Below are 14,707 nucleotides of genomic sequence, written 5' to 3'. Positions count from 1 at the left end.
CTTACTACACAGGCAAAACAGTGCTATTTCTTATTTCTCATCACCAAATCATTTGCTGCGGTATCATGTATCACACATTAGGATTTAGAAGAAAATATAGCATTCTTTCCTTAATACTAGAATAACAGTTTTAACAAACATTTATTTGAAGAATTAATAAAAAGTGAATTTACCAAACTAGGGAGTTAACATATTAGACTTTATTACATAAAATTACATAAAATTGTGTCAGCCTGGTGAGGCACCTCTCACAAGCTGCTCTGGTAATTTAACATATTAGGGCTCTCTTACAGAATTTACATACAGACCTAGGAAATAAAACAGTGTATCATCAGTGAAGCCCCAGTGAAGCTGTGGCATAATAGAAAATGTGCCCTATGATGATGCAATCAAATCATGTTCTATGGCCTTAACTGATGGCCCTGAAAACATATGCCTGAAGTGACTGGAAAAAAAGAAAACGCAAAAGTGTCAGCTTCTTGCGTTCTCATGAACTTGTAACTAGTGACCTTGGTCCTCTCCATTTGTTGATTTTGCTGTTATCATCAACCACAATGTTTACCTGGGGTAAAATTCAAAGCTTTTGTACATTATACAGTTGACCCTTGAACAACGCAGGGTTAGGGGTGGGTGCTGAATCCTGTGCAAATGAAAACTTGTGAATTACTTGACTCCCCCAAATACTTACTACTGGTAGCCCACAGTCTTACTGATAACATAAATGGTCAATTAACATGTACTTTGTATATGTATTATACACTGTAGTCTTGCAACGAAGTAAATAAGCTATAGAAAACCAAGTGTCACTAAGAAAATCATAAGGAAAACATGATATTGTACTGTATTTATTTTTAAAAAATGTGTAAGTGGACCTGCACAGTTCAAACCAATGTTGTTCAAGGGTCATTTGACCTAAAGGGACAGCTATACCACAGAACGCATGAAGGTAGCCTTCTGACCACAGCCGTGGGAACTTTCAGAGTATTCAGGACAACCAGTACAAGGTTTTCCTTTTCTAAAATTTCTACGTCATACCTACATACAAAACTAAGACAGGTAGAAAACTTCAAAGGATCTACTCTAAACCAAATGTTTACCACCTACCTCCTTCGTATGTTGAAACTTAATCCCTACTGTGATGGTATTTGGAAGTTGGCCTTTGGGGAGTAATTAGATCAGGACAGCAGAGCCCTCATAAATGGGATTACAGCGCCCTTATGAAAGAGATTCCAGGAAGCTCCCTTGCCCCTCTGCCCTATGACGACACAGCAGACAATGGCTGTCTTTGAATCAGGAGTAGGCTCCCAAAACTGCTAGTATCTTGACCTTGAACTTCCCAGACTCCAGAAGTATGGGAAATAAATGTTGTTTAAGCCACCCACTCTATGATATTTTTGTTACTGGAGCCTGAATGGACTAAGAACAGGAGTGAGGAACAAAAACTACTTAACTCACAATTTTTCATACAGATTATTAACTCAAAATTTTGAAACACAACACTTGACAGAAAAAAATCAGTGTGAAAAGTGTCACTCTTTCCTGCTCAAGTAGCATTCAGTCTCATGTGGTTTTTACTTCCTGGTTTTAGTAGGTTTCTGGAGAAACAAAATCTTGAGTCAAATTGATCAACTAACTGCTTTTCAACATGCACATGTTCACATTCTAAATAAAGACTAGTTTTAACACAAAAATCCAAAAGTTATATTTCCTGATTCCATTTATATAACACTCCTGAAATGACAAAATTATCAAAGACAGATCACTGACTGTCCATGGTTAGAGTTGGAAGGAGGGTCTCACAATAAAAGTGTAGCACCTTCTTTCTTTCTAAGATCTTATTTATTCAAGAGCAAAAAGAGAGAGGAGGGGAAGGGGCAGAAGAGGCAGAAGGAGCAGCAGACTCCCCGCTGAGTGGGGAGCTTGATGTGGGGCTCAATCCTGGGACCCTAGGAGGCAGATGCTTAACCAGCTGAACTACCCAGGCGCCTCCTCCTTCTTTTTTGAGAGAGAGAGAGGCAGAGAGAGAGAGAACATGTATGCACCAGCAGAGGCGGGGTGGAAGGTGCAGAGAGAGAATCTTAAGCAGCTCCACACCCAGGGCAGAGCCTGACGCTGCACTTGATATCATACTTAACCAGAGGAGCCACCCAGACACCCCAGGATAGCATCTTTGTGATGATGGAGCAGTTCAATATTCTGATAGTGGTGATTATATGAATCACATATGTGATAAAATTTCTTAGTACCATATATACACACAAATTGGTGAAATCTTGGGCAGCCTGGGTGGCTCAGTGGTTTGGTGCTGCCTTCAGCCCAGGGAGTGATCCTGGAGACCCAGGATCGAGTCCCACATTGTGTTCCCTGCATGGAGCCTGCTTCTCCCTCTGCCTGTGTCTCTGCCTCTCTCTCTCTGTCTCTCTCATGAATAAATAAATAAAATCTTAAACAAAAATTTGTGAAATTCAAATAAAGATTATAGTTTAGTAAATACTACTGTACAAGCACCAATTTCCTAGTTTTGATAATGTACTAGGGTTACATGTTATCATTGGAGAAAGCTAGGTGAAGGGCACTTGGGAAGACTCTTGTAAATCTTAAATCATATAAAAATATAAGGCTTTTAAAAAGACCATCGTTTTTTATAATGCTTGTTTATAATACGGCAAATATTAAACCAAAGTTTGAAAAAAAGTTTTTCAGCATTTCTCAAGAATGGATTTGCTTGGGAATACCAAACAAAAATGTTACATCAAAATAAAAAAAAAAATGAATAGACCAAGATTTTTGTACTACGGTAAAAACAAATCCTATGAGATGAAAGTACTAATCAGAGCTACTTTTAAAACCAGTGATACTGTTGGTGATATTCTTTATAACAGATATGTCTATTTTAAGGGGACTAATTATCAATTGAATTCATCATAAAAATCATATTGAATCACTACATCTTGTTCATACATATAAACCACTACTTACAACAAATACTTTATTTCACACCTCCTTACACAGAAGCATGACTATGAAAAAGTGCTGTAAGACATTTTGGAAACACCAAGATACTTTACTGGATATAATCAGTTTGAGTAACTTACACAAGAATAAATAGATATACAAAGTTTATTAGAAGACACACAAATCAGATTCATAACAGAACATAAACTGTATTACAAGTTAACAAAGCAAAAATAAATAGGGATCCAAAAGTTCTTTTCAATAACAAAAACAATTTTTCATGTGGCTAATGAGGAATTCATTTTAATTAGAAGTGACCGAATGTGAGAAACACTGAAAAGAATACAGAGATAGTTTAATACAGTGTACTGAGAGTTAATGTGATCCCTTGTTTTTAATGATTTTCCCCTTTAATCAAAGGCCATCTGGAAACATGTTTTATTAGGGAGAGAAACCTAAAATGCGAACAGTTCTTATCAATAAAGTGATAAATACCAGAGTTTCACACAGAAAAACTGTTTAAAAACAATCATATTAAATATTGCACTTAAATAATCTTTTTAGATATTAGTAGCCTTTCTGGTTACTCGTATACCATTTATTGCTCTAGACCTGAGTTAATGAGAAAACTACTGGCTCCAACAAACAAGGGTCCTATGCCAGGGACATAAGGATCACTATAATGGAAAACCTTTTCCAACCCTTACATCCACTGCAGTACCTATCAATGTAGGACAATGACTCTATTTTGAATAAATTATCTCAGTGTCCTCAACCAGGCAAGCTGATCAGATATATGGGTTTCATATAATGCCATCAGAATCTGGAAGATTCTAATTTTCAGGGGAAACTATCCTAAGGTGAGAATAGAATTTGGTTCTGGTGATTCAAATAAAAGTTGATTCAAAGATGAGCAAGATCTAGCCAAGCCAAGCCAAAGACAGCCAGCATGCACTGAGACTGGCAAAAATGTGCTTCCCTTTAGGTGGCTGAGCTGGTTGAGTTCCAGGTATACCTGGAGAATGTCAGCCTGAGAATGAGTTTTGTTTTAAAAATTGATTGTTTGAGAGAGAGAGAGAGAGAGAGAGAGAGAGAGAGAGAACATATACAAGCAGGAGGAAGGGCAGAGGGAGAGGGAAAGAATGCCAAGCAGACCTCCCACAAAGCGTGGAGCCCCAAACGCCAAGAGCTAGAGCTGGATCTCACAACTTGGGAGACCATGACCTGAGCTGAAGTTGAGAATCAGATGCTCAATGGAATTAGCCACCCAGGTATGCTCTCTCTGGTCTTGTCATTTCCAATAAAAATTGTGATAACAGGGATCCCTGGGTGGCGCAGCGGTTTGGCACCTGCCTTTGGCCCAGGGCACGATCCTGGAGACCCAGGATTGAATCCCACGTCGGGCTCCTGGTGCATGGAGCCTGCTTCTCCCTCTCCCTGTGTCTCTGCCTCTCTCTCTCTCTCTTTCTCTCTCTGTGTGTGACTATCATAAATAAATAAAAATTTAATAAAAAAAATTGTGATAACAGAATTTACTGGACAATGTCCAAATTATTCCAAACTCCAAAAATCCCACAAGTCTTAAGTTTAAAAAACGATTCTGAAAGTAAAAGAATCTATTATTTTTAAAAATTTTTTATCGGAGTTCAATTTGCCAACATATAGCATAACACCCAGTGCTCATCCCGCCAAGTGCCACCCTCAGTGCCCATCACCCAGTCACCCCAACCTCCCTGCCCACCTCCCCTTCCACTACCCCTTGTTCGTTTCCCAGAGTTAGGTGTCTTTCATGTTTTGTCACCCTCACTGATATTTTCACTCATTTTCTCTCCTTTCCCTTTATTCCCTTTCACTAATTTTTATATTCCCCACATGAATGAGACCATATAAAAGAACCTATTATTGACTGAAATATCTATACTAACAGTGTTTAAAGAATTAATCAGTGTGTTCAAGTAAAAGAAAATGGACCATGAAGTTGCATGGCTGAGTATAATCCTGATTCTGCCAATTTACAATGTGAATATCTCTGGGCCTCTATGAATATAAGAATCTAAGGGATAGACTGACTAGCTAACCTTCAAGTTCTTACAAAGTCTCTGATTTTAAGCATCGTTAAGAAAAGTGTCATTCTTTGTAAATCTGACTATAAACGAAGTGGTCATCCTTTATGAATTTGCTCTTCCATCAAACACTGAGGATGTCTGTTGTTTACCATGCACTGTACTTGGTACTGAGAAGACAGGGATGAGTAACACTCTGCCCCCACCAAGGAGTTCACAGTCTAGCAAGGCAGAAAAGCCTCTAAGCAACCAGATAATTAACCTAAGCGAAAAGTGAAAAAAAATTTAAGTATGTATGTACACACACATATATATACAAATATATATATGTACAAAAACAGTCTGGGATTAACAGATCATATGAGGAAAGTGGAGAAAGGCTTCAAAAAGCAATTATTTTTGAAATGAATTTTATTCACTTACTTTTATTATCTACTTATTTATTTGAAAGTGAGTGAGAGAGGGCACAAGCAGGAGCAGAGGGAGAGGGAGAAGCAGACTCCCTGCTGAGCACGGTGCACTATGAGGGGGGGCTCCATCCCAGGACTCCCAGGATTGTGACTTGAGCTGAAGGCAGACACTTAACCAACTGAGCCACCCAGGGGCCCCTGAAATGAATTTTAAAAGATGAAAAGAAGTAGGCCAAATCAAGAGGAACAGCATAGTCCTAGACTGAAGACGTAGATTTTTTGAGGGTTTTATAAGCAGTACGATACTGATGGAGTACGAAATAGAGTAGGGGGCGGGGGGGGGGGGGAAGGAAATGCAAAGAGCTTTTCAAGGATTATGAAGGGTTCCACACGCTATGCTAGACAGGATGGAATTCACCCTGTAAGCATGGAGAAGGCCCTGTAAGGATTTTTAAAGGAGAGGAAAATCTATCAGATATTTTTAATGTACTATTTTTTTTATTAGACTTCAATAAGCATTTAGAATTCCAAAACTGTGAATAGCATACTAGTGATCTCCATGAAGCCGGGGAGGGGGGGGGGGGAATTCACTTAAGCATGTAATTAAGCCTTTTAACAACATCCGCCCGGCATGTCATCTAACAACTTATAGTCAGTATTTGATAGATATTTGATGAAGGAATTGCGGATAGTCAAGACTGATAGGAGCGGATGTGGCGCTTAACAACAAAAGTCTTGGGGATCCCTGGGTGGCGCAGCGGTTTGGCGCCTGCCTTTGGCCCAGGGCGCGATCCTGGAGACCCGGGATCGAATCCCACGTCGGGCTCCCGGTGCATGGAGCCTGCTTCTCCCTCTGCCTGTGTCTCTGTCTCTCTCTCTCTGTGTGTGACTATCATAAATAATAAAATTAAAAAAAATTAAAAAAAAAAAAAGTCTTAAAACGGAGGATGCCAAAAAGTGCCACAGCTTTTTAGGATACAAGTCTCAGGGGGACATAACGCCCATCTTCAAAAGTAGACAACCCTCCGGGAACCTGGGTGGCTCAGTGGTTGAGCTTCTGCCTTCGGCTCCTGTACTGACCCCGGAGGGGGCAGGGGGGGGGGGGCGGGCCTGGGATCGAGTCCTGCATCAGGTCCCTGCGTGGAGCCTGCTTCTCCCTCTGCCTCCATGTCCCTGCCTCCCTCTCAGTGCATCTCTCATGAATAAATACATAAAATCTTAAAAAAAAAAAAAGTAGACAACCTTTCTGTTAATAACCTTTTCCCTTCTATGTAAGCTACCCGTGCCTTTTAAAAAGCCTCTACCCTTTTCTCTCCCGACCTCCCCCTTCTTTACTTGATACTCCCTACGAGAATCCCAGCCCTTACCCTAGTCCAGTCTCCCCGGACACAGTCCAAAACTCAAGTTTAATCATCTTTCCCAAAATTATAAACTCTGCCTCCGCCTTCAAAATCTCAGGAATCCTCTCATGTTCAAATTCGAAAGTGATCATGACCATGTCAACCTCAGACGCTGCTAGGTCGTTTCTTTCTTTCTTTCTTTTCTTTCTTCTTTCTTTCTCATTCATTCACTTATTTAGAGTTATTTAGATTTATTTATTTACTTAGATGTTCTTTACTTATTCATGAGAGACAGAGAAGAGAGAGGCAGAGACCCAGGCAGAGGGTGAAGCAGGCTCCGTGCGGGGAGCCCGACGCGGGACTCGATCCCGGACCCCGGGGTCACGCCCTGGGCTGAAGGCAGGTGCTCAGCCCCTGGGCGCCCCCCGGGATGCCCTGCTAGGCCGTTCCTACCACGGCCACTGCCCCAAGCCCAGACCACACTCCCGTCACTTTGAACCCACGCTCCCGCCGCTCTGCTCCCTCTATTCGGTCCTTCAAGTCTCACTACAGCGAGGAGCACAGAATTCGGCATCACTCAGGTGTATTTAGCGCGTGTCGCTCGCTCCGGTGGCTCAGCCGTTTGCTGATGTGTCTTCCTTATTACAGAGACCACGACGTCTCCCTGTCACCTGGGTCGGTCACCAGGTAAGGGTCCGCATAAAACCAGCGCGGCGGCCCCGGGGGAACAAGGCCAACTAGCACCTTCTGATCTTGTCCCCCTCCCTCAAGTCCAGGGGAGCTTGACGCGACAGAGAGGAAGGCCGGGGGGGGGGGGGGGCGAAGGGGAGGGGGCGGGGATGCTGGAGGCCGGAGGCGGGGGCCTCACTTCCGATTGCCACGCTGCACCCAGAAACCCGAAAGGCCCTCTTAAGCGCTTCCACAGCCCGCAAGGAAAGGCGGATCGGACACCGGCGCTTCTCGGGTCCTCCCCCACAGCGATAGACCCAAAAAGAAACCGCTCTGAAGAACAGTCCCTTACTCGGCCAGGACTCACCTGTCAGGAGCGGCGTGGACGGCGCCATCTTGTCCCGGAAAGAGAAACCCGTGCGCTTGGGTCAGAGTTCACGAGGGCCAAACCCGGCCCCTACACGTCTCCCCGGGCGTGGAAAGCGCGCGGAGCTGCTTCCGGTATCACGAGGCCTCGGGGCCGATTCCCTTCCGGGGGTGGAGAGACGGAGGCAAAGCGCCCGAAGGCGCACGCGCAGCTCCGGGGCCGCGCTTTAAAGAGCGCGGGGCGGGGCGGGGCGCGGGGCGCGGGGCGGGGCGGGGCGTCCGCCTCCAGCCGCGGCAGGCGGAGCCCGCACTTCCGCGGGGCGGAGCCCGTGCAGTGCTGACGTTGGCAGCCGAACCCGAAGTAGTTCGAGGCTGCGGACAGCGCTGGCCGGTTGTTGCGTTTCCGTCGTCGCGGGCTCCACGCTCCCGGCGGCCCGCGGTCTGTGGCCCCCGCGCGCCCGCGTCTCGGCCGCCCGGTCCGGCGTCGCCAGGCCTCCCGCGCTCGGCTCGGCCCAGGCCCGGCGGTCGGAGCCAGCGCCCCGGCCTGAGAGCCTCCTCGCTCCGGCGGCCCGAGGGCAGGCGGGCAGGCGGGCGGCGGGCGGGCGAGCCCGACGGCGGCTGGGGCAGGTGGCGGCGCCGCGAACATGGTCGCCAAGCAGCGAATCCGCATGGCCAACGAGAAGCACAGCAAGAACATCACCCAGCGCGGCAACGTCGCCAAGACCTCGGTGAGCAACGGGGTCGGGCCCGGGTCGCAGGGCCGCGCGGGGGTGTCCGCAGCCCGGAGCGGGACGCCGGGGGGGGGGGGGGGCGGGGGGAGGGGCGGGAAGGGGGTGCGGGAGCTCGGGGCTCCGGGGGAGGGGGTCGAAGCGGGTTTTTTTTTTTTTTTTTTTTTTGCATTTGAAAAGGGAATTTCCATTTTTGCAGAGGAACGCTCCCGAAGAGAAGGCGTCCGTAGGACCCTGGTTATTGGCCCTCTTCATTTTTGTTGTTTGTGGTTCTGGTAAGTGGTTTTTGTTTTGTTTTTTTTTTTTTGGGGGGGGTAGGGCGTTTGGATGTCGGGTCTGGGATGACGTGGTGGCCCGTCAGCGGCGAAGCCTCCCAGCGGAGTTCCCAGCTCACCTGCCGGGAGCCCCGCCGCAAGTCCCTCTCTCGTCCGAACCGACTCGCTTCGTCCCACGTTTGCACCGAGGGTGGTGCTCCAGAAACGTCTCACCGCCCTGGGTCGTGCTCGCAGGAGATCCGAAAAAAGGAGGTCAGGTCCTCCGTAACTTACGATCACGTTGGGAGAAATTTAGACTCAGAAACAAAAGAAAAACCCTCACGGGATGAGAATCCGGAATGTTTTTGCAGCCTCATTATCGAAACGTTTGCAGAAACGCTTTATGAACGTGGACGTTGAGCTTTTCATCTAACGAGTCCGGCGATCGCATGTCTTTATTATTGTCAGAGTCGGGTACGTTTTAGAAAGTGAAGCTCTTGCAGAGAATTGATTTCCATATAAAGGAAACAGACCTGATTTGGCAACTCTAATACGTGAGACCAGTGTTTTTTAGATTAAAGAAACGTTTGACATATGGCAGGAAACCATAAGTTATCAAGTCGGCCTGCTGTTAAAGTGATAGATTCCTGCCCCTGCAAATTACAGAGGATCTTTTTTTTTTTTTCCTCTTCGTTTATTATCTTAATATGCAAGTCGTCGATACTGAAGTACAGGTTTCTGTCTTTTACGCTCTGACATTCTAAAGTTACTGAGGTTCCTCTTTCACCTTTCAGTTTGCCGGCCTCCTAAACTGACTCGTTTGAAGCTTTCTTGATAAATGGCCAAGAGCCAAGCAATTTATATAACCTGAAGCTTATCGAATTTCAGCTTTGTGAAAATGAGGAAACATGGTTATATCATAGTCCAGGCCTTAGAAGGACATTTAATATTTTGGGGATAAACCAAAATAATTCTTGTGCCGGAAAAACCTGTTTGCTTCGGTGCTTTAAGTTCTTTCTAAATTGTGCACTGCAAAATCTGTTAGACGTTCAGACATAAAACTCAAGAGAGGCTGAAGTTTAAAAAAATAACTTACAGACATTCGCTTGTTTTATTAGAGAGAGTAGGCTTGTTTTCATTTCTTATTTCAATGAAGTTATGTAGCATTTGCAAGTAATGCTAAAGGTGCTCTTGGATTCTTGTGAACTGCCTTAATAAGTATTTGTCAGTTGCCAGACCTATTTTATTCAAAGCATGGTTACTAAAACATTTGCTCTTTCTCTTTACAGCAATTTTCCAGATTATTCAAAGTATCAGGATGGGCATGTGAAGTGACTGACCTTAAGATGTTTCCATTCTCCTGTGAATTTTAACTTGAACTCATTCCTGATGTTTGATACCCTGGTTAAAAACAATTCAGTAAAGCATCCTGCCTCAGAATGACTTTTCATATCATCCTTCATTTGTCATTCCAAGGTTTCTTCACGAGTCATTCCAAGTTTTCTAGTCCATACCACAGTGCCTTGCAAAAGCACCACATGAATAAAGCAATAAAATTTGATTGTTAAGCTATAGTAGTGGACCCTACTTATTCAGTCAGTAAAGAGTAAATTTTTTTTGATGTGGTTATTAAAACAGTATCCAGTATAGATAATTAGAGTAAATCTATGTAGACAAGGTCTAGGTTTTGTTAACTCTAATGTGTAAATGCAATTAGCTTAATTTAAAATTTGGAGTTGGTTTTTATATGGCTAGGCACTTTATTACTATATTTTGAATTGAAAGCACACTCCCATATAGGGTCCTGTAACTGTCCCGTAATAAAGTGCTTATAAATGGAACCAACTATACAGTTAACCTAGTCTTCCCATAATCTTTAGCACCTAAATTTTTTTAAAAGCTAAATGCTTAATATAAAGGGAGATGCTTATAGCTACAACACCTATTTTAACAATATTATTTCTGTTACACTACCTTCGATTTTGCATGACTAATTATACTAACCTGAAATGCCATAAGAAAACAATGTGGTTGAGCATTTTGTAACTTAATGAGTCACTTCATTTTCACTAAAACTACCATGGTGGAGTACAGTCAGGGAAGGTTTATGTCACCATTGATTTCATCAGAATTACTTTAATGTATCAAAGGGGTCTACTATGCTAGACAGCATTTTAGGGAAAAATACTACTAAAAATGGGTGTCTCATCAGGGCATACTGGTGAGTCCCAACGTGCCATAAGACATCTTAGCACGTTAATAGCACTTTTAATACCAAAAAAGGCACATCAACTAAAAAGCTACTTAGTTTGGAAATAATTTTCTAGATTGAGGATTAAAATTTTGTTAGGGTACTAGATACATGAGACGAAGGTGCCAGCTGGAATTAAATGGATTCACTGATAAGGATCAGTCTAGTCTTCCCTTTGTTGTATGATTTTGTAGGTTAAGATTGATCAAAGTTTCATTTTACTAATGGTAAGGGTGAGAAGGCAGGGTGGGTTTTCTGGTACTGTTGAAAATTTTAAGTTTTGGCTATTTAAATACTTGGTCATAACTTGATTTTAAAAAAGCACCTGAGAGGTGTCTATGCATCAATGAATTGGAAAGAAAGCTGCTCATTTGCTTTGTTAATCACCTCAGGATATCTCTTTTAAAATAAGCTGTTTTAAGAGGAACAGAAGGGAAATCTGCTACCTAGTCTTACACAGTGTGAACCTCAGAGAGAGCTTCTGATACCCCTAACTATAGGGGAAGAATGAGGGAGAGGAGCAGTTTAGGATGTTTAGGAACTTAACTATTCAAGAATAGGGAAGGAGTCAGCCAGCCTTGGGCCAGCAGGTTTTTTATCTGCATTGTAACCTGCCTTTCTCACCCAGGAAATCAACCCTGTACTTGTTTCCCTCTTTGAAGCAAGTGTCTTGGTTGACTAATACTATTTTATTGTAACTTTAAAAATGAAAGTTATTGTTCTAAATTTATAGCAGGTGCCTTATTTTTGCTTTGAGTTAAACCATTCCATATTAGAATTTCCCCTGGTTTACTATAGACAATTGGCTTTAAGATATTAGGGTTTTGGGGTGTTTTTTTTTTTTTAATTGTACAATGTCTTCATTAATTCGACTGTTAAATTTCCATAGCTAGCAATCATTTTACATATGTAAAAGTTGCATTCCCTTTGTATTTCACGTGTAATTTCCTAATTGAGTACATTTTATATTAAGGATGGATTATGCATGTTTGGGTCAATGAAAGCAATGTCTTATTTGATTTATCCTTTAAAAAATAAAGTTCCCTGATTATTTGATGCCTTCTAAAAGGTATGATTTTACAGATTTCTTATCTGAGTGTGCTTTTTACAGTTAATAGAAAATTATCTTAAAGAATGCCTAGTATTAAGTTAAAAAGTACCTTGAGACACAGATAAAAAGTTTATAACTGGGAGTAAGTAGCAAGAAGTACATTAAAAGCACAGTGGATTAAATACTTCTCTTCCTAGGATTTACCCTCATTATCCAAGTCCCATTCAAGGGAAAAAAAATCACAGTTCTTTCCCAGTTGAATTTTTATGTCATCAGTGTTGAACACAGAATGGTAACAATGTCTATTGGGGGATTGTCTACATTATCCAATTACTCTTTGTCGTTTAACATTTCAAAGAGTTGTCCATGATTTCATTGTATCTGTTGGGTTGTATATAATGTTACTGAAAATAATTGAGTGGGCTTCCAAAATAAGGAAAGATTTTCACTGTAACAGGATGTATTGTAATGGGCTTTGAATTCTATCAAAGAAGTGTCTACCCTCAACTGCAGGACCAGGGCTCTACTCATTAAGGTTCCTGGGGTTTTGTTGGCACAAAGGAATGCCGTGTAGAACTGGATGTGTTCTTGGGAGGTTCGTCAACAAAATTTTATCACTGTTGTAGCATCTGTATAATTTAGAACATCAAATTTTCCACTTAGAAATTGTTTTAAAGTTTGTCTTTGAGTACCTTTTTAGTTTTTAACTTACTGTTTTAAGTAAAAACGAGAACTTTAAGAAGCAGGAGTTGGGTTCAACAGCAAATTCAATGTCACTTCACAAGAGAATCATTTCCTGTCAAAACTTCATCCTACTCCAGGTACTTGTACTGCTTTATCTTCAAGTTGAATTAGGACAAAAACGTCCTATTTTGAAGAGTACTAATGAGCAGTAAAAGGCTTAGAAGACTAGCTGAAGGGGAAAAATCAACTGTCTGGACTTAGATAATACAAAGTAAATTCATGCATAGCACAGAATCATAAAAATTAGGGACATGGGCAGTTTAGTCCAACTGTCTCAATTTACAGATTAAAAAATTCATTTATTTTGTGAATATTGAGTTATGTGCCAGATAGGGAGTTAGAGCTGTGACTACAGGGTCCTGGCACTCAAGTATTTTTCAGTCCAGTAGTGGGAGAAAAGACAACAAAATGAAAATTGTAATTATGATCAGTATTTTAAAAGAAAGATAAAACCAGGTAAAAAGCGTATGCTCTGACAGAGCTAGTTGAGGTAGAGCAGAAATTAGAAGCAAGTTTCTGGACTCAACAATACCCTAGAGAAACTATAGGAATGATCGTAGAATGTCCACACAGGACACTTCTGTTTTCATGAGCTCTTTACTTCTGCTTTTAGAGAAACTTGTAGTTTTAAAAATATGTTTGCATGTTGCCAACTCAAAAAAGAAAAAAAAAAAAAACTTGTCCTTTTATAGATGCAATTTCTTTTGAAAATGAATTTAAGTGACAAATTTACTATTGATATTTCCTGTACAGCACAAAAATAGATCAAATCGGTAATGTTATCCACTGTAACATATTCAAGAGTACACTTTTAAAAAGTATTTTGTTACATAATCTTACTGTATTTTGTTTTAAAAATTTCCATCTGTGATGTTGAAAAATCTTATTTGATAGTCTGGTAGCCAAAAAAAAAAAAAATGTAGTTATGTGCTCTCCATAGATTCTTTTTATTACGAAACTTCAATGAATAAATCATGTGTGACTTTTTTTCAGTGTGCAAACTTCTACCTTGGGATGCAGAACAAATCTACAAATTTAAATAAAACTATGATTTCAATATCATTAAAAGCATTAGTAACAGGTTTTTCTTCTTTTCTCATCGTTATGAAGAAGTCTGAACCAGGGGAATGAAAAGAATTGATTTTAGAGCCAGAGGGAACTTTTAGAAATTACCTTGGTAGCCCATTTATTTTACATTTGAGGAAATGATGGAGTGGAGAAGTTATCTCTCCCATCACTAATGAACCAGTAGCAGAACCAGGATTAGAAAACTAGTCTTATGGTGACCAAATTGGCTCTTTAATATGTCGAGTGCCAAGGAATTCTGATTCTTTAGGCCTGTCTCCTTTTAGTTTCGTTTATATATTAATCTCATGAAACCCCATTAGAGTTCTCTGAAGGTATAATCGGAGTGTTTACTAAACTTCAGTGGCTTACTGCTGCCTTTGGAATGAAATAACTCTGTAGTGTTGAATTTTTTCAGGAGATTTCACAGCCTGGCACAACCTACTTTTCAGCTTTGCCCCCCACTGCCTCTCTGTAGCCAGGTCAGCCCCAAATGTCTACTTTCACTTTTCTAATACCTTGTGCTCTAGGTGTTTTTGCTCATTTTCTCTACGTTACAGTACTACTAATCCTTTAAAGTCTAGCTTAAATTTTACCTTTCCCTTGTCGGGAATTAGAACCCCTGTCTTTGGGATTGATCACTCTGGATGAGTTAGCATTCATTATGTTGCCATGTTTATTAGTTTTCTCCATTTCTCGGCTAGAGTATAGAATCCTTAAGAACAAGTGCCATAACTTTTTTTTTTCATCTATTCTCACCAGCCTTGAGGCTTCTATGAAACTACACACTCAAGGGGTGCTCAGCATTTTA

At 41.7% G+C, this 14,707-nt stretch overlaps 2 protein-coding genes across 2 annotated transcripts in view; one reads left to right on the top strand and one right to left on the bottom strand.

The window, feature by feature from the left end:
- The window catches only part of EIF2A (eukaryotic translation initiation factor 2A), a 32,702-nt gene extending 24,794 nt beyond the window's left edge, over window positions 1-7,908 (bottom strand). Inside the window, exon 1 of the mRNA XM_055321331.1 lies at window positions 7,805-7,908. Within this exon, the coding sequence (XP_055177306.1) occupies window positions 7,805-7,832 (28 nt within the window). The 5' untranslated portion in view covers window positions 7,833-7,908. The remainder of the gene's footprint in view (window positions 1-7,804) is intronic.
- A 233-nt stretch (window positions 7,909-8,141) lies between these two features.
- SERP1 (stress associated endoplasmic reticulum protein 1) lies at window positions 8,142-13,818 on the top strand. The gene is made up of 3 exons (XM_055321555.1): window positions 8,142-8,531; window positions 8,731-8,806; window positions 10,075-13,818. The coding sequence occupies exons 1-3, from the start codon at window positions 8,448-8,450 to the stop codon at window positions 10,113-10,115; spliced, it is 201 nt and encodes a 66-aa protein (XP_055177530.1). The 5' UTR covers window positions 8,142-8,447; the 3' UTR covers window positions 10,116-13,818.
- Window positions 13,819-14,707: the final 889 nt, after the last annotated feature.

The sequence above is a fragment of the Nyctereutes procyonoides genome, unplaced genomic scaffold (genome assembly GCF_905146905.1).
Source record: "Nyctereutes procyonoides isolate TBG_1078 unplaced genomic scaffold, NYPRO_anot_genome, whole genome shotgun sequence".
NCBI lineage: Eukaryota > Metazoa > Chordata > Mammalia > Carnivora > Canidae > Nyctereutes > Nyctereutes procyonoides.
This window is presented reverse-complemented; position numbering and strand designations above follow the sequence as displayed.